A 19,361-nucleotide genomic window follows, 5' to 3' on the forward strand; every position below is an offset into this window, starting at 1 on the left:
CGAAATAAATAGATCATAGACGTCACACAATAAACTTGGGAATCTGTCAACATAATCTAAAAAGAAACATTAGTCGATTTGTGTCTGCATCATAATGTTATTCTCGATTGAAAATGTCAGTTTACGAGCCAAATTTGCGGGAGGTTTTAATTTTCTGCTTCAATATGAAGAAATCTGCGGCTGAGGCTCATCGAATGCTTTCAAATATTTATGGTGAAGCCGCTATTAGTGAAAGAACGTGTCATAAGTGGTTTCAACACTTCAAGAACGGTGATTTTCACGTCGAAGACCAGCATAGCGGTGGAAGAGAGAAGATTTTCGAAGAATTGAAGGCATTACTTGATTAAGACTCTTGTCAAAATTAAAAAGAATTGGCACGATCGTTAGGAGTGACTTAATCAGCCATTTCAAAACGTCTCAAAGCCATGGGAATGATTCAGAAGCAAGGAAATTGGGTGCCGTACGAGTTGAAGCCGAGAGATGTTGAACGACGTTTGTTTGCTTGTGAACAGCTGCTTGAAAGGCAAAGACGGAAGGGCTTTCTGCATCGCATTGTGACGAAAAATGGGTTCATTACGATAATCCCAAGCGCAGAAAATCATGGGGAGTTCCCGGCCATGCTTCCACGTCGACGGCCAAACCGAATATTCACGGCTCCAAGATCATGCTCTGTATTTGGTGGGACCAGCTCGGCGTAGTATATTATGAGCTGTTAAAACCGACTGAAACAATCACAGGCGATCAGTATCGAACGCAATTGATGCGTTTGAGTCGAGCATTGAAAGACAAACGGCCGCAATACAACGAGAGACACGATAAAGTGATTTTGCAGCATGACAATGCTCGACCCCATGTTGCGAAAGTGGTCAAGACATACTTGGAAACGTTGAAATGGGAAGTCCTACCCCACCCGCCGTATTCTCCAGACGTTGCTTCCTCTGACTATCACTTGTTTCGATCAATGGCACACGACTTGGCTGACCAGCACTTCCGGTCTTATGAAGAAGTAAAAAATTGGATCGATTCGTGGATCGCCTCAAAAGATGACTAGTTTTTTCGACGCGGGATTCGTATGCTGCCCGAAAGATGGGAAAAAGTAGTGGCCAGCGATGGACAATACTTTGAATCATAAATGTATAACCAGTTTTTTACAATAAACCCTCGAATTTCGGAAAAAAACCGCATGAGCAAAGTCATACGCCTTATAGTTAATATAATCCATTTAGATAGAACATTATTTTTTTAATTTATTATTTTTTCTGCTTTTATTAACAATTTATATATTTTGATATATATTTATGTAGACATCTCCATTTGGAATTATGCCAACTTACTCGTGAATTAAACACAATATTTGAAATACAGATAACTATATTAACAACAGCTTATGTGACATATGTGATAAGAGCATTTCGTTATATCTTTATACGTATAATAGTAAACAATAACTTCGACATAATAGATTTTATTAACTTTAATTGTTGGTTGCTCTTATATGGAACTAGACTTTTTTGCTTAAATTATGTGTGCGAAACTGTTAGTGCCAAGGTAAATTCACATATTATTTTAAATGTACACACTCTGCGACCAGACATTTGGAAATATTTTTGTTTTTTTTCGCGTTTTACAAAAAATTAAATATCTCAATTAAAAAAATTCTAAAGAAGTTTTCGATCACGCATTTTATAAAGTTAAAAAGTTAGGGCTTTAAATTTACAGTTTGATGAAACATGATCGGATAAAATTTACTCTAAAAATATTTTAAAGTAGACTTTCTAAATTTTAAAATGTTTCTAGAAAAAAATTGGTACGATAATTTTTTGCAAAAATGTCAAATTTTTTTATTGTGTAAAATTTTGTATATATTTTTTAAAATTGATAGTTGGGGAAAGTTTTTGAAAAATTTTGTAAAATATTTATACAAGTCAAGCACATTATATTATAACTAATATTTTTCTCTTTTTTTTTAGAGAGAGTAAGTTTACACAATAAAATTTATGTAATAAATAACTGTGTAAAAAACCTTATATTAACTTTTCTAAATAGTATTTTAAAACTTAGAAAACCTAAATTTTATCCAATGATAATTTCACTGAACTAGAGCGCTTCAAAGAGACAAAAATAAAAAATAACAATTTTCACTTTTTTGTAATTTAGAAACAAAAGATTATAGAAAAAAAATTAAGATTTAATAAATTTTAGATTTAAAGCTTTATCTTTTAAAGCCTTAGCTTTAAAATGCATGGTCAAAAACTTTTTAAAAAAATATCCAAAATCAATTTTCAAAATTCTTGACTAGAAATGTTTATGTATATATATTTATTTGATTATTTATATATGATAAATTATTAATTTTAGTCTAACAAAATGAATACAATAATTCATCGATTAACAGATGTTCCTCAATATATTGGCATTCACAAGGAGGTAAAAAAAATTTTAATAATATCTATGAGACAACTGAAGTAAATTATTTAAAATTAAATAATCATTCTATGCAGATTTACCAATTTACACTGCGAATAATACATCATCCACTGAAATTGTCTGGACTAGGTCTTTTCAATTTTGGCAATGACTTCTTGCGAAAAGTTCGTTTCTATATTTATACTTTTATATTTTATTAAATATTTTTATTTTTATATTTTACATCAAATTACATTCTTCATGAAACGCTTATTATTTAAATGTTATTATTTAAATAAAACTTTGGTTCTATTTTATGGTATATTAGAATAAAAATATAAATTTACGTACAAAAAAACTAGTCTAAAATATTACATATTTTTATTTTTTATGAAAACTATTGCTATATTAAAATTTAATCACTATTTCTTTCAGATTAGCGTGACAATTGTGACAATTTTAATTATCCTAATCCAAATGCCTGGCACATCTAAACGCTCTTTTAAAGGCTTTTAAAGGATTTAAAAGTACATTAGTTAACCTTAATACACAATTTTGGATCATTCGAGTCCTGCGTTTTTTTCTTTAAAATATAATACTAGAGTATCTGGTCAAATACCGGTTATTTAAAAAAAAAAAGTTTGGCATCTAGAGAACAAGTTTTGTGCGCGTTGTCGGCCTCATTTCGTGCGTATACTTGAACTTCGAATTTCACCTCCGAGTCACAAATGACTCATCGTGTGTATAGTATACTTTTTTGTAACTCAAAAAATTTTCATTTTTTTTCTTTGTTTTCAATTAATTCTTGTTTGTATTGTCGGAATATTTGGTAAATTGTTTAAAAAAGAATTTAATTCTGGAACAACATATTATTCCTTACTAAACACGATGATTTTTGGTCTAGTATTAAATATTGTCTGTAATATTATATATTATGTTGTCTGTAATGTTATAAAAACATTTTAATAAATTATAAGTTTTTTTATTACAATAACAATAATAAAATTGTTTGTATGTTTAATGTATATTGTTTAAAATGTAAATGCAATATATATCTATTCTACAAAATTGAAGATAAAATATCTTCAATTTAGAGAACCATTCATGCATATTAAAAAAATATTATTTTCAGGTTACTAAATAACTAAATTTTATGGACAGCTGACATTTGAACTGTTGGAACATGTGTGTTGATTTGCGATAACTGCAGTTTTGTTACCCCAATAATTGAGAATGGATTAAAATGAATTGATATTAAGTATTTTAAGTACATTAAATACAATTAATAAAAAAAAAATTGTTATTTAATTTAATTCAATTGGATCAATAAACTACATTTCTTATTCAGAATTTTGAATTGAAAAATATTTACAATGCACAAAACAAGTCGATATTATTTTTACATTGCACGGCATAGAAATATGCTTTATGCAATAAATGAATAAAGATGCACTCGAATTGGAAAGGATTTATTTTAACATTCGCGAATACATATTTCTGAAAATCTGAATTTCTATTTCCATTCATTCTTGTTTACTAGGACGCATACGCTCCAATAAACTTATACAAGCGGCCTGCGTTGTAGGAAAAATGTTTGTGGGAAAAATGATAATAAGTACAAAGTAAAGATATTGATAAATAATTTGAAAAAAATTATTAATTAATTTATTGTCATCAATATATATATGTATATATATATATATATATATATATATATATATATATACATATATATTGCAGGCATATATTCTGTAACTCTTAACACAAAATTTCGTTACCATTATAATGCCGTTGCACAGTTCTTTTATTATGGCAAAAAAGCTGTGCAGCGACTTATAACAAAACTTGAGTTATTTACAAAATAGGTCTGCTAGCGTTTTCCTTTAAAAGAATTAGAGTAGAAACGGAGCTATTCCATCAGTTTTAATTTTAAAGTAATATGAAAAAAAAATTTAAGATGGCAATATCTCTTTGCAGTGATGTACTTATAATTACAATATTATGATTGCTTCTTGAATATACAAGCACTATCTTTAAATAATCAATATATGCTGTTTAAAAACATAAATATTATTATGAAAAATGGATGAAAAAGCCCCGCTATACTCTATTTATTACTAAAATGAAAAATATTGATAGAAAAGATTATTTTTTTATTTATTCGATTATCGTCATATTCGTAGCTTCAATAAAATTATCTCTTCTGCTTATATATTACATTAAAATTAAACTTGATTCATTTTTACAGCCTGCATAAACTTTGGATCTTTTTGGAAGGGAACATTTAAGGAACATCTATTCTGTAACTTTTAATATCTTTAATAACTGTAACTATAACGTTACAGTCCTTAAGAGTTACAAAATAGGCTCCTTACTTCTTACATCTAGACATTTTTTTCTTTCAAATCTACATCACTTCTGATATTTTCGACCTTCGACTTCGAATATTTTTGCTTTTAACGGCTTTTCACAACCGATTATCATTTTTCAAAAGATTTCTTCTTCTTCTTTTAGAAGGGCGATCATTGAACGTATCTTCTTTATTTTCATCTTTATTCTCATGGATCCTTTTACGATGCGAATGATAGTGATGTTTCTTTCTAGATGATATTTTAATTTTAGAACTTTTTACAGTTGATTTTGAATTCTTTCTCTGTCTTTTATCGTGCGTGAATCTCTGCGATTGTTTCCTTTTTGTAGAATGAGAACATTTTATCTCTTTCATGCGATCCAATTCAGTCTCGGGAGATTCGGACCATCTCCAGTTGCGATCTTTTTCGCTATCATCTCGATCAGATTCTTCCCATTTAGATTTACTTCTGAAAAAACAAATGAAAAAGAATTAAATAATAATAGAAACTTTTATCACACACAATTCATTTTTAATCTACTTTATTACATCGCATTGACTTATTTTTTTATAATATATTATCTCGCGAAAATGAAGGTTAAATCAGTTTAATTTAGGGCAAAATAATAAACACAAATAGAAACTTTTAGGAAGTATATAAATTTGAATTGCAAAATATAAAAAAAATATTTTAAATAATAAAATTACGTTATGAATCTTTCTTTTCACTAGAATTATTTTGCATCGTGTTAAATAAGTCAAAAACCTTATTGGCAAAACAATTTTATCTTTATGATACAAAATGCAATAAAAATAATTATTTTGTCTATATATAGGACACGTTTTTGATTGTATAGTAGTGTGGGATAAATAGTAGCACAAACCTATGTTCGCTTCGTTTGCTATCATTCGAATTGTTTTTTTCCCGTCGAGGACTTTTGATGTCGTATTTATTGTGCGGATTTCGAAAAGTGTGAAGAAAATTACAGAATTTACTGCCTTTCGGACATTTGTTTATGCCGCAGACGGCACCTCTCCAAGATGTGAAGTTAACGAATTCGCAGTTGAGTTGTTTTCCGGCATACCAGCGTCCTTTTAGGTTTCTCCAAGCTCTAGCTGCTTCTCTCTCCGTGTAATATTCAACGTACACATTACCGCGTAAGTGAATCTCCTTGTTGCAGCAACATTTAAGGGTCTTAATCCTGCCGAACGATTCCAGTTCAGTTATTACGTCTTCATAGAACTCGTAAAAGTGATGCAACGTTTCTGATCTCTCGAATTCGAGTGCTACATCAGTGTCATATTCCGCTAAGTTTTTCTCGAGAGAGAAATGTGAATAGAATCCGGGTATTAAAATTACTCTGCTTAAAAAGAATTTACGATGATTCTTGGAACACGCATTTCCATACCTAAGGGCATTAAAAATCAATTACACAGAAATATAAATTTTAAAAACAAAAATAAAAATACAATTTTAACTAAAGTTGATTTCAGTTTGAATAAAACGTTTCAATCCTAAATCTAACTTATTTCGATTGAATTCAATTCAATTTTAATTTAATTTAATACAAATTAATTTTTAACAATTTTTTAATAGCATCAAATGAAATAATTTTGAAGTTTAAAAAAGATATGGCATTCTTATATCAATATATTCAGTCATTCATCTATATTTACTAGTAATTCATATCAATATATTCATAAAAAATATTGAAATTTGAATATATTCAATATACTCAGAATTTTAATATTGTTAAAAATGAAATAAGATTAAGAAATTATGATATTATAATATTGTGAATATCTCTATCTATACTAACCGGCAAACACCTGTTTTCGAAAAAAAGGGACAGAGTTCCTTGGTAGGTTGATTGTCGACGATTTCGCGTAAAACTTCAGGCGTTTTCACTCCATTGTCGATATAATCATTAATCTCCTTCTGTAGTTGTTCCTGTTTACGAAGTTGTTCCTCTTGTTTCTTCTTTTCCTCGTCTTTTTTCTTTAAAATTGCTATACGTTTTGCCTCAAATTCTTTACGAATCTTCGTCTCCTGCTCAAGTTTCTCTTGTTCTTCCTTTGCTTTTTGTTTCTGAAGTTCTTGCCATTTTTTCTGCGCTTTTATCTGAACAATCAAGAGACAATAATCAAATATTTGAATTATAAATTTAAAGCAATAATTTATTTCAAAATCGCGTATAAAAACAATTTTTTTTTATCTTAATAAATAATCTTTCTGTTATATTTCTTATGGAAGAATATAATTTAGGAAGCAGAACAAAATTTGGAAAATAATGAAATAATAATTATATATAATCAAAATATTTTTACTTATATTCATTGATAAGACAGAATTTTATGTAAAAAGACAATTAGATGTTTTTTCTTCGCTACCTAATTTATATATATGTGTATGTATATGTATATATATATAAATATATATATATATATAGAGAGAGAGAGAGAGAGAGAGAGAGAGAGAGAGAGAGAGAGAGAGACATTATTACTTCACTAATTTTATTTTGTTTTATTTTAACTTAATATGTTGAAAATATAAATGTTTTACTATTTGGTAATTTTTATACACAATTTAAATAATGAATAAATATATAATGTATTATTATATATCAATAATCAATTGCACCGACGAAACTATTCAAAAACAACCCTGAGCAAATTTTCCCAAAAAGAGCCCCAAGAGTAATTGAAAAACGGTGACATTATTTGATATAAATTTGCAATTATTAATATAAATATTTGGCTAACACATTTAAATTAAATTTATAATTTTTTATTATATAAATGCTCTATAAGTATAAAAAATATTTAAATACATATACATGTCTACGAAATTAATAAATTATAAATTAATTAAGTAATTAATTATTAGTTTCTTAATCACCTACGCTATTGCAAAAAAATTAAGATTCGTATTTTCTCCATATTAACATTTCAAATTACAAAAAGAAATTTCGTTAAATTTTTTAAATAAGCTATTATAAAAAAATTTTTTTATCAAGAAATAAATGCAATAATGTAATATTTTGAATATAACATTATTGCATTTATTTCTTATATCTTGATAAAAAAATTAAAGAAATCAATAAAAAAATTCCTAAGAAAATATATAATTATAATACACTGTACAAGTATATTTACTTCTTCTTCCAGCCAAAACCTTTCTCTTTCTGCATGTTTTTCTTGTTCTCGCGCTTCTTTTTCTTTCTCTTGTTTCTCTTTTTCCGCGCAAAATTGCATATATTCCATATTGTTTTCCAGTGCTGCCCTCAAGCGTTCTTCATTGGCGTCACGTTCTTGTGCCATTATCTGTCGTTTACGCTTGCGACGCTCTTTCTTCACAATGCGACGCCACTCCTTATGACTGAGCTTTGTTTCTTGTTTTGAATATTCTTCCATCCTCGCGTATCCTCGGAAACAGTGGCAAGGTTGGCAGGTATTGTCAATAACGTACGAAACACTCAAAAATAATCACATTGAAATGAGCTGCCGGTCAACTGTTAGCATCGATGTATGACTATGTCCGACGCCATATTGATTTCCGAACAACTGCGTGATGCAATGCTGTGATATGATCGTCGGTATACAAAATCTTTGAAATAGAAAAATGCTAATTATGTGGAAGCTGCAAAATATTATTTGTGATATCAACATTTAGTGCAACACTGATTTTTTTAAAATTCTATATTAATTTTATATTTTGAGGATCATACTTTAAATTTTATTAAAGATGAATTTATTATGTTTTTATACATTGTTAAGTGTTATTATTATCAAGATTATTTGATAATATATATTATATTACTTACGTATTATTAAATAAAACAATATAATTTTTATAATATAATATAATGTATTTGTAAAATAAGTATATCATCTGTAGATAATGTTACTATTTCACCAAAAGATGGAGACACCATGACCATTCTCGTGCGCAGATATCGGCAGAATGGAATATCAATAGAAAATTAATCGCGTCAAAAAAATGAGATTTTTAAATATTTTATAAGAGCGTGTAATAAATTTAATATCAAGCAATATTTTAAATATTAAATGTACTATTATATACATAATATTAAATTATATTCTTGAAATATTAATAAATGACTAGATGTCAACTATTCATAATGATTATGGCTATTAAGAAAATAACATCGTTTAATTCGTTATTGTAATATTATATAAATATAAAATTCTGAGAATTTTATATTTATATATATTTATATTTATATTTTAATAATTCCACGAATATCAAAAGACTAATATGTAAGGATATTATGTAAAGTGGACATGTAATACCAAAAAAATATGCCTTAAAAAATATATAATCTCGAAACATAATATTATTTAATTTTTAATAATATTCGTGTAATATTTTACGAATATTTTATGTTTGTATAGTTAAAACTGGTATACATAATCGATTCTTATACTTGAAAAACCGTCTTAAGCATATAATTTAAATTGTCATAATCCAATCACAGAGTCATATTAGCGTCTTGTCTACAATACACGGAATAGAAATAAAAGTAAGAAATTGAATCACAGTTCGATTATTCTTCTTATGTTCGATTGTGATTGATCAATTTCTTACTTTTACTTCGTACTGCTTATATTATAGACACATAATAAGACATTATTTAAAATTGTTTTGAAATAAGACAATGAATACTTTATGAATCGTTCTCCGAAAATTTTTGTGCTAGCTCACTTAATGTGTTTTACGAAATAAATAATTATAGGACAATGTCTTGATTCATCATTATGCTAAAAATGTATTGAAATAGGTATATTTTAAATCAAATAAATTTATTCATTGAACTGTAGTTTACTGACATAAAAGCATATTATTTTAATAAACACAATTTTACACATATAATGTCTTCTGCAGACAGGGCAACTTCCTCATTTACATTGACATTATTTACATCAAGCACTTAATATGCGTATTAATCAGTAACTTTCTATAAAATTATTTTAATTTTTTAATTTCGGCGTACAAATGTATACACGATATGACTATTTAATTAATTATCTAGATGCATAATGTACCAACTTAGTACACTATTCTTTAAATGTATTGTCGAAATTAAGATAATTTAATAGAATGTTACTATTTAGAACACGTATCAAGTGCTCAGTAAACTAGAACATTAATTCCTTACACTTTTATTTTCCTGTTCGATCATTTTCAGAATAATTATTAAAGAACATCGCCTTTGCATTTGATCTACTCTTTTATTGTTTCGGCAATTTTTTATATCTATTCATATTTTATGTAATCATAAGAAAAGGAAATAATTTTTACATTATTACTTTTACGTGCAATATGCAACTAATAAAGTTTTTGCAACTGACTTTGATTACGAGTTTTCACAGTTCTATAGCAATTAGAACTTTAAGTTTAAATACGAAATGTTTTAGGATCTGAAAGATTTAAATAGAATATTGATATATAATAGAATATTGATATTTTGTCGAGCCTTGATATTTTATCTTAATAGTTTCATCTGTTGAGTGATACGTTCAAGATGATCTGACGCACTTTTAGGAATGTTTGATAAGTTCATTATTTTTTCTCCAATCGAATCAGAACTCTAGAAATACATCTATAAATACGTTCTTTGATAAATAAATTTTTCGATAAAATAAAATTTAATTATTTAAAAAATCGATTTTTTATTTGTTATCCTGGTACGTCCTTTTAAATAACTCAAATTACCAAATATGTTATTTTTGCAATAAAATTAAGCGTTTTTTCTGTAATATTATACAAGAATTTTATTTCATTATTTATTGTATGAAATATAATACACGATTGATTTTATTGGTGATCAGCGAGTTCAACATTTTAAACATTTTAAAAAGATTATTTATTAAAACATAGTATGATATAAAATATATCGTAATTAAATGATACAACTGCTGTTACTAACAATGCAATTGTAAGTTTTATAAATTAATAAATGTTTACTCAATTTGCTTTTATGTTTTCCTTCCAGCAATTGGTGGATTATTTCCTTATTAGGAATATATACATTTCTGCTTGCTACGTCCCTGAATTGATACCGTTATACCTGGCGGAGCGTTGAACCAGAAACCGGTGCAGTGGAACCACGACCGTCATTTCACGATATACCACTGACAGGTGTACCTGAGTCCAAAAACAGTAAAAAGTTATTTGCGTGTAAACTTTTATTTTGCCTGTGAAGATGTGTAAATGACGACGACACGGTAGGACATGTAATTCTTCGCGTAGAATTTCATAATATCTCCGATCAGGACAAGTTGTCCACGCGATTAATCGATAGTGATTCAAAATGGGTATTTTGTGACCTGTTGCTTTAAAAGATAACATGGAAAGAGCGAAAGAAAATGGATTGGGCGTGCATGATCCGGGGTACAAAAGTGTTAAAACTAAGTTCTGGGCTTATTTTTTCTGGTTGTTCGGTGGACTCTTCGGAGCACATCATATGTACCTCGGCAGAGACGATCAGGCATTCGTGTACATCAGTACATTCGGCGGTTATATAGGTTGCGGTTTTCTCAGGGACATTTATAGGATACCTGCGTACGTGGCTGATGCGAATAACGACCCGGCGTTTATCGAGGATTTTAAACGAAAAGTCAGAGCTAATCGAAAGGTAAATAAATACTCGTTTAGAATCCACAGACTAGCATTAGCCAGTGACGTCGCTAGTCTTGAAATATACTTCTTAACATCAACCTTACACTACGATTGATGTCATTACTTAACTTGTTCTGCATTGCTGTTATTCGAAGAATTGATGACGTTGCGCATTATATGATAATCACGTACATCATACAATAATCACATAAATGTTGAATCGCAATTTACTCGCTGACACGTACAGTAATTAAGGATGTAAATGGAAATTGGCAAAATAAATGCGATCCGCGGCGGACGCTTTGTAAACCGATGACGAAATCGAATTTATTATTATTTTTTTTTTACAGCCGCCGTTTTCCGCAGTGCGATTTGCGGCGCAAGCTGCGGTTGCTTACTTATGGGCCGAACTGTTCAACAGTGCGATCCCACAGGAGGAAGTGTACGGTATTAATTTCAGATATCTGCTGATTTTAGTACCGGCTGTGATCGCGTTAGGTAAGAATAGTATATTAGAAACGAAAAAAAAAGTTCATTTCACTATTATCACGCGCGTTTTCTTATCGCGCGTTTGTTACAAGTCGGTTATTTCGAATGATAATATTTTAAGGTCGCAATATGTGACGTATGTCATTGGTTAAAAATAATCGCTAATGATAAATAGAAAACTCGACACTAAATCTGTTTTTATCTGTTTTCTAACGAGTTCTTTTTTAGAATACTATATCTTAAATTTTTTCAATGAGTCTTTTTTATTTAATTTAAATAGAATTCAGATTTTCTTTGAAAAAAATTACGGAAAAAAATATATAAATGGACGTATTATATATATATATATATATATTAGGTGTTGGAATTAATTCGTAGCGTTTTTTAATGAAAGAATGTTATTTATTTCACATGAGCATTAAAAAATACATTAATGAAAGTACTTCCCATCACTTGTAAAACGCTACGAATTAATTCCAACACCTAATATATATATATATATAAATAATTGTATATAAAATATGTTAATTTTTTACATAATTATATATGAAACATTTTTTCCCGGGTATTTTCTTAGAATATCGCATTATTATTGTATAAGTATTAATAATTAAATTATAATATATATAAAATATATATAAAATAATTATATTTATATAAATTATTATAAATATATTTGTTATTTATATCTATATAAATAATATATAAATAAATTTTAAAGAAGTAAATTAAATTATATTTATATTTAATTATATAAATTTATATATTTATAAATAGATTTATATTTAAATATTATTTATGTAATATATATATATATATTTATATACATATATGTATATACATCTATATACAGAGTATATAGATGTATATACTTAAGTAAATAAAATAATTTAAAGTGTAAAATCATTCGTATTATGCAAACAACAATTAAATATCAATAATCGAGCCAATAAAAGTTTCTAGATTAAATGTAATGAGTAGGATTTATTTGTTATTATTATTATAGGATTATCTGAATATGTATAATGTATTGTTATTTATATAAAAGTAATATTAAATTATATGTATATAAATAATTAGAAAACAGAAATTTTATTAGAAAGAAATATTTTGCTAAAATATATAAAAATTTAGTTAGATAATAATTTATTAGACTGAAAGTAATTTTTTGGATTATTAAAATAATTATTCAAAAATCTCAAGCATGATGAGCAATATTTCAAAAAATTTTGATATTTTAGCAATCAGTTTGAACTCTCTAAAATCTTTAGAGTGGAATTTAATTCTAAAGAGTGACAATTGTTAGTGATGAAAAAGAGTGACTCAATTGTCAATTTTTAGGAATCAGATTTTACTCTTTAGAGTTAGATTCCAGTATAAAAATTTTAGAAAGTACATAATTATTTTGATGATTTAACAAAATCATTTTCAGATCTGTATTTAACTAAATTTTTAGATACTTCAAAATCTCTTTTCCATGTAGAAATATAAATATTTTACAAAAGGCTTTATTTATTTATTAATACTTTAATAGGTGTATGGACGGTCGGAAACATTGGGAGAGAACAAGGTTCGATATGGATAGCTCTTGTTACAGCTTATCTATTTTACCCGACCTTATATTACATCGCCGACGATACCATGTGGATCTTCCTCATGGTGGTTACCTCGAGTCTCAGTTTCGACACCTTCAGCAAGCAATGGCGGCTGAAACCGAAAAAGAAAAGAAGCTTCTTCCGGCGTATAGTCTGCTTAGGCTTAGCTCTCATGCTCTACTTCGCTGTAATCGGTAGCTACTTATATTTCAATGCGGTTATCACAGATAGCGAAGGCGAGGAGATTAAGCTGTCGGAAGCGGTGCAACACTTCCTCACTTCGCCAATTTGGACAGATCTCAAGGTGGTCTACGATAAATCTTTTGAATTTTTAACTCTCCAAAGTGAATGATGGACCTATTGAACTCACTCAATTATATTTTTATCCGCAAATTTCAATTATTATTATTAAAATAAGTTTATTGTTAGTATTTACTCTTTTTTATACAAGTCATGTCACTTTGATTCCTTGCAACTGATTAGTACCTTTTAATCAACATAAATTAAATGGATCTCATAATAAAAATCAATAGATCCAGCGTACAGATTTTGGCTCTGGAGGATAAGCAGTAAATTTTTTGAGATTTAAGAGATCTCTTTCATGTGCTGACATTCTTAATTCTACAGGCGAGTTTGGAGGCTACGTGGAACCAGGCGAGACATCAAGGCTTCTGGGCAACGTGGGCGCAACTGGTAGACCTCACGGATCCTCGAGGCGAGATAAATGCTTACAAGGTCGGCTGTTTATAAAATTTTATTAGATTTGAAATTCAAATTTACAAAGAAATAACTTAAAAATGTATCAGGTGATATAGTCTCTACAAAAGCGAGTAAAATGAGGAATTTATATTTTTCGTATAAAAGTTGATGTTTATATACATATTGTTTATATACATATGAAATAATTCAATAAGATCAATATTTTTATTTTATAATACAATTTTATAGTTTAAATAAAATTTTCTCATTTTTATTTTAATTTTTTTTTTTTTAATGTTACTTTTTATTAAATTTTTTTTATCCAAGCTTGCCGCCAAACTTTTTTGTATTACCTTTATATTATTTTCACACACAAATACAATATGGAAAAATTTGTAATTCTTTTATAATATTTTCATAATTTTTTGTTTCAAAAATACGCGTAAGAAATCTTTAATATTTTTTCTATTTTTTCATATTCCGCAGGTCCTGGGTCTTTCACAAACCGCTTCACAAAACGAAGTCACGGTACGATGGAGAAGTCTATCCAGGGACAATCATCCTGACAAAGTTAAAGGTTCAGAGGAGGAAAGGCGCAAGGCTCAAGAAAAATTCATGGAAATCCAACAGGCGTATGAAATCCTGTCTCAGGCGAAGAATCGCCGGCAACGACGAAATCGTCGTTCTGAAAAATGAGCGTACTTTTGATTCGAAGGATCAATAAAAAACAAAGACTCGACAAAAGAATCTCCAAATATACCAATCTCTGTGCATAATCAAAAGACAGTAACTGATTAATAAGACATTTATTTAAACAACCATCTGACAGTAACTGCATCGATATAAAATCTTGTACGTAAAACGCGTGTATTATAAGTTAAGAGGAGGCCTGCGACACATTAATCGCAAGTCCATTTGATTATCTTTAACACTTTAATCGGTAAGAAACCTCTGAAGCTTCGCTTCGGCGCGTGCTTCAAGTTAAGCTCATATCAGATTAGAGATTAAGATTGAATTTAAATTTGATCAATCAAAGCAAAGTTCTAAACTCGATATAATTCTCTTTCTTCTAATCGATTAAAGCCCAATCCAATCGTAATTCCAATTTCTAGTCTGATACGAGTATTACACATTCACGTTTCCTGGAAAAAATTGAGATTCCATTTACCGAGGTCGGTGGGAAGGAGGTAACTTTCAGTATCACGATTAACGCGATCTCTCGATTGTAACTTTGCGATCTTCTGTAAACCGCGTTTGCGCGTGCACAGCACCTTGTTTCGTCACATCTCGCGCGCAATCCATTATAAGTCTAAACTAAAAATAAGATTCGACCGTTCCGAATGTTTATGCGTCCGGCCATGGCGGCGGTTTACATCGAAAACAATCTCAAGTACGAGGACTATAAACATAACTTCAACGGCAGCTGCCGACTGGATCGTGGTTGAATCGGAAACGATCGAAGTTTCGAAGGTCCTCCCTTTTGATCTCGCGAAACGTCCTCTCGGGTGAAATGCATCGCTAATATTTCTTGGCGAGGTAAAAAACGAACAACCTACGATCTACTTGAGGGACCGCGGCTCCGAACGATCGGCCAGGTTACAGGCAACAGCGGAATCGGCAAATGATAATATGCAAATGATCTCAAATGGATCATAAATACTCTGTCCGTCTCGCTGCTTTATGTCAAACAGACTCGATTAAACCTTTCAATCTCCGCTCGCGTGTGTTCAATGCCAAACGGACGACTAAACGCGGCCCATAATTTTAATCGCGAAAGCTTTACATTCGACTACTTGCTCTTCTTCTTCGACCGTGGCGGCTTTGCCATGGAGTTTTCGATCTTATCCGTAAAATTTGTCCCGTACTTTTCAGACGTTTTCTCCAGGAAATCCTGCTGCGAAACCAACGTCACCCTGAAAAATAGCACAAATTTTTATTTTCTCTTTTGAGTTTACATTTACTTTAGAATTAAAATTATCAAATAAACACGCGATTTAAAGAAAATATCCAATCAATATTTTAATGTTGTCTACTTCTTCTTAAAGCTGCTTGTAATTTTCTACTAAACGTCAAAAACATTGCAAAGTTTGCATTCATTGACAAATGTGATTACAAAGTATTGATCGGCATGACTCAGAAAGTTTTAGTTCCTTGACGAAGGTCGCACCTTAATTGGGGCACGCTCAACGGTCGCAGAAGACTTTTCACAACAGGTGACGGCTTCGGTAAAGCCGGACTGCTCGCGCACAGAGCCGCACTGGTGAGCTGCGACACCAGAGAGAAGGTTCGATCAGGACTGGAGGTGGTGCGGAAGACTTTTCTTATTTTCGACTTTAGTCCCGAGGGTTGCGGCAGAGACGTTGAAGGTATAGGCGTCACCTGGCATAGTTTGTAAGGATTACGTCTTCCAAAATCCGAAAGAAATCCGATCAAGAGGAGATTTGACATATCGGACTATTTACCTTTCCTTGTAATACTTTCGCAGCGAGCTCGGGCTCGCTACCCCAACGACAAGACGTCGTTCTCTCTAACAGACGATGTCTCGCGAATCTCTCAATCATCTCGGCGCACACATACCTGCCGCAAAACCTCGCCCATTGCTCAGCTCTTAGGCCTCTACCGTGATCACGTAGTGTGGGATTTGCACCTAGGAATTCACGAAAATAATTCTCAGGCGGCGAAATATTTTGCGATGCTTTGTAATCATATTTTTATAATATCATAAAATGAGGTAACTTTTTATTTTAATATTGCCCAGAAGGCATGTATATCAAAATCAGAGTATAAAATATTCAAAAATATTCTAAAGACGATTTAAATTAAAACTTCTTATCCTGATGATGAACATGAGTGCTTTTAAGACATTTTTTTTTAATTAAGCCAAAGTTACCCCATTTTACGATTAAAAACATTTGATTTTTATTAATTGAATGTTATGGATTTATTATTTTACATTAATATTTATGTTTACTGTATTTTATTTTATTATATTATATATTATATTAGATCATATTTAGATCATATCATCTAACGTTATTATTTAAAGTAAATTAGAATTAATTATAAGATTATATTGAATCACTTACTTGTGTGCCAGCTATGCAGATTTATTATCTTACAGATTATTATACTCGGAGTAAATTAGACTTATTAATTAATTATAGTCTGCACTGAATTACTTACTTACCGGCGAATAAGAGAATCTTCGCGCATTTGGTTCTACCTTGAAGGGCGGCTTTCATGAGCGGCGTGAAGCCCAAGGTATTTCTAGCGTCTACCTCGATATCCGGACATCTCTCCAGAAGGATGTTGAGGCATTCGGTCTGTCCTGTCCACAGATACGTAACAGAGACCACTGTACTGACATCATCGGTACTGATTTTATTCGCGTGCGAGACCTCATATATTTCATAACTCGTGATGTTTTGGCTCGGAACGTTTTTCAGCACGCGTCATCACATAGTTGCGCGTTTATTGCAAGAGGCGCTTCGATGTTCTCCGCTATTTTCAGCGATTGTGCCACGGTGCAATGGTATCCCCGTGCCACGTCGGTGCGAAAAATCCGCCGGCAGATTTGGTATTAGGCATATTTTCAATACTTTCCAATGGCTCTTATCGCTATTCCTTGCACATTATCCCCAAAAATATAATGGAATCATAGAATCTTGGAGGACGTTTGACAGACAACAGATTACTTGACGCCGATTAAATAAGCCGTTTCTCTTTTCTAAATATGCTTTCCGTATATTTTTCAAATTAATATTATATTTTTATTAATATTATATTTTTCTATGCTGTATTAAAAGAATATGTACAGTAAAAAATTAGCATTACGAAATGAAAAGAAAAGGTACAGATCTAATAATCATTTACTTCTAATATAACTGCTTGTTATTTCTTACTTTATTTGAGCCTTTAAACGCCATGAGTTATAAACTTAAATAAGTATCTCTTAAACTTTACCCTGTTATTTTTTATATTCATGATTAATCCGCGACTGTGATGGATGTATATAGTTATTTTGCAGCCATATAGCCGTTGGCCACTTACTGAGGGGGGATGATTATGTGATGAAAAAAAGTAGAAGTAAACATTAACGCCACTTACCGAAGAGGAATGATTATGTGATGAAAAAAAGCAGAAGTAAATATTAACGTAAATTACGTTCTAAACCATTCCCGGTATTTTTAAGATTCCTATAAAAACTATAACACTACTTTAACTTCAAAAACTTTAACTCCTATTCATCGCTACGTTTATGCCATAAGATTGATGCAACACTTATTCTTGTCATTTTCTCTATGAATAAACGCAGCCATCCTACTCTTGCATCTCGCCAGATTCATTTTTGGAACATTGGTTATAAATTGCCAAAGATGATAGTCAGAGTTCCGGAAAAAGAGAGAAAGAAGCGTAAGAGAAAAACGTTTCTTTAAGCTATTTCTAGAGATGCTTGAAATTATTTGTAGAGATGTTAAACTATTCAAATATGAATCAAATGAAATCAGATAAATATTTGAATCTCCATAATTTAAATCTCAACTCGAAAATTTCGAATCTAAAAAGTATGAATATGAATATATTGACAATTTTATAAAATCATATTTCTAGTTAATAATTATTATAAAATAATACATCATATATGTACAATCAATATTATTTTTTACGTTTAGAAATGTTTTAATTATCTATACATTAAAATTCAATTTAATAATAATTATGTTATTAATTAAAAGTTATATTTCAACGATTCGATTTAATTAGATTCGGATGTGTCGATTTAGTTCAATTCGGATTCGAGCAAAGAAATGAAATTCAATTTTAAATAATCACTAAATAATTAAAACATTTAAGATCTGCTTCTCGAACGAAAATAGGAATTCTTTATACTTAATGAGAACAATTGAATTCTATTCGGTGTCAAAAAAAGATTCGCATATCTTTAAATATTTTACTACTCAAACAGTGTCTAAAGTACTTTAATGCAATATCTCATACTGTATTTGCAACGATATTATTATACTTAACCATACGATTCCGAAATATTTTTGAAATCGAATTCTGGAAAATCGCAGGATCAAACGGATTGATTTCCGCAATACGTCAATGACATTTTCCCGGTATCTCGTATACGTTTCACGTAATTACAGTAACTTGATATTCAAATGACATAATCGAT

General features: G+C 29.8%; 3 protein-coding genes and 1 long non-coding RNA gene across 5 annotated transcripts in view; 2 read left to right on the forward strand and 2 right to left on the reverse strand.

The window, feature by feature from the left end:
* Window positions 1-4,542: 4,542 nt before the first annotated feature.
* On the reverse strand, window positions 4,543-8,170 carry LOC105144783 (uncharacterized). The gene is made up of 4 exons (XM_011053934.2): window positions 7,913-8,170; window positions 6,577-6,878; window positions 5,641-6,165; window positions 4,543-5,225 (listed from the first exon to the last, which is right to left on the reverse strand). Exons 1-4 carry the CDS (start codon window positions 8,168-8,170, stop codon window positions 4,874-4,876), a joined length of 1,437 nt encoding a protein of 478 aa, XP_011052236.2. The 3' UTR covers window positions 4,543-4,873.
* Window positions 8,171-8,262: 92 nt separating this feature from the next.
* Window positions 8,263-9,516, forward strand: LOC147906789 (uncharacterized). Its single transcript, XR_015548096.1, has 2 exons — window positions 8,263-8,352; window positions 8,655-9,516. It is a non-coding gene; the product is annotated as an uncharacterized LOC147906789 (long non-coding RNA).
* Window positions 9,517-10,799: 1,283 nt separating this feature from the next.
* wus (TM2 and DnaJ domain-containing protein wurst) lies at window positions 10,800-14,964 on the forward strand. The gene is made up of 5 exons (XM_011053932.2): window positions 10,800-11,415; window positions 11,750-11,897; window positions 13,423-13,787; window positions 14,111-14,218; window positions 14,669-14,964. Exons 1-5 carry the CDS (start codon window positions 11,128-11,130, stop codon window positions 14,876-14,878), a joined length of 1,119 nt encoding a protein of 372 aa, XP_011052234.2. The 5' UTR covers window positions 10,800-11,127; the 3' UTR covers window positions 14,879-14,964.
* Window positions 14,965-14,973: 9 nt separating this feature from the next.
* LOC105144780 (uncharacterized) overlaps window positions 14,974-19,361 on the reverse strand; it is a 29,680-nt gene continuing 25,292 nt past the window's right edge. For both annotated transcript variants that reach the window (XM_087415497.1, XM_011053929.2), the window contains exons 8-11: window positions 17,370-17,510; window positions 16,645-16,829; window positions 16,350-16,561; window positions 14,974-16,095 (exon numbers count right to left, since the gene is read on the reverse strand). In XM_087415497.1, coding sequence (XP_087271623.1) covers window positions 15,972-16,095; window positions 16,350-16,561; window positions 16,645-16,829; window positions 17,370-17,510 — 662 coding nt within the window. In that variant the 3' untranslated portion in view covers window positions 14,974-15,971. The remainder of the gene's footprint in view (window positions 16,096-16,349; window positions 16,562-16,644; window positions 16,830-17,369; window positions 17,511-19,361) is intronic.

The sequence above is a fragment of the Acromyrmex echinatior genome, chromosome 18 (genome assembly GCF_024713525.1).
Source record: "Acromyrmex echinatior isolate Ae372 chromosome 18, ASM2471352v2, whole genome shotgun sequence".
Classification (NCBI taxonomy): domain Eukaryota; kingdom Metazoa; phylum Arthropoda; class Insecta; order Hymenoptera; family Formicidae; genus Acromyrmex; species Acromyrmex echinatior.

What these genes read in the sequence shown, in the direction of transcription:
- LOC105144783 (XM_011053934.2), bottom strand. Translation starts at nt 8,170, where the DNA reads ATGGAAGAATATTCAAAACAAGAAACAAAGCTCAGTCATAAGGAGTGG. An exon ending in TCGAAAACAGGTGTTTGCCG is followed by an intron (nt 6,166 to 6,576) that starts GTTAGTATAGAT and finishes TAATGCCCTTAG; the next exon opens with GTATGGAAATGCGTGTTCCA. An exon ending in AGCAAACGAAGCGAACATAG is followed by an intron (nt 5,226 to 5,640) that starts GTTTGTGCTACT and finishes TTGTTTTTTCAG; the next exon opens with AAGTAAATCTAAATGGGAAG.
- wus (XM_011053932.2), top strand. Translation starts at nt 11,128, where the DNA reads ATGGAAAGAGCGAAAGAAAATGGATTGGGCGTGCATGATCCGGGGTAC. An exon ending in AAGTCAGAGCTAATCGAAAG is followed by an intron (nt 11,416 to 11,749) that starts GTAAATAAATAC and finishes TTTTTTTTACAG; the next exon opens with CCGCCGTTTTCCGCAGTGCG. An exon ending in GCGAGATAAATGCTTACAAG is followed by an intron (nt 14,219 to 14,668) that starts GTCGGCTGTTTA and finishes CATATTCCGCAG; the next exon opens with GTCCTGGGTCTTTCACAAAC.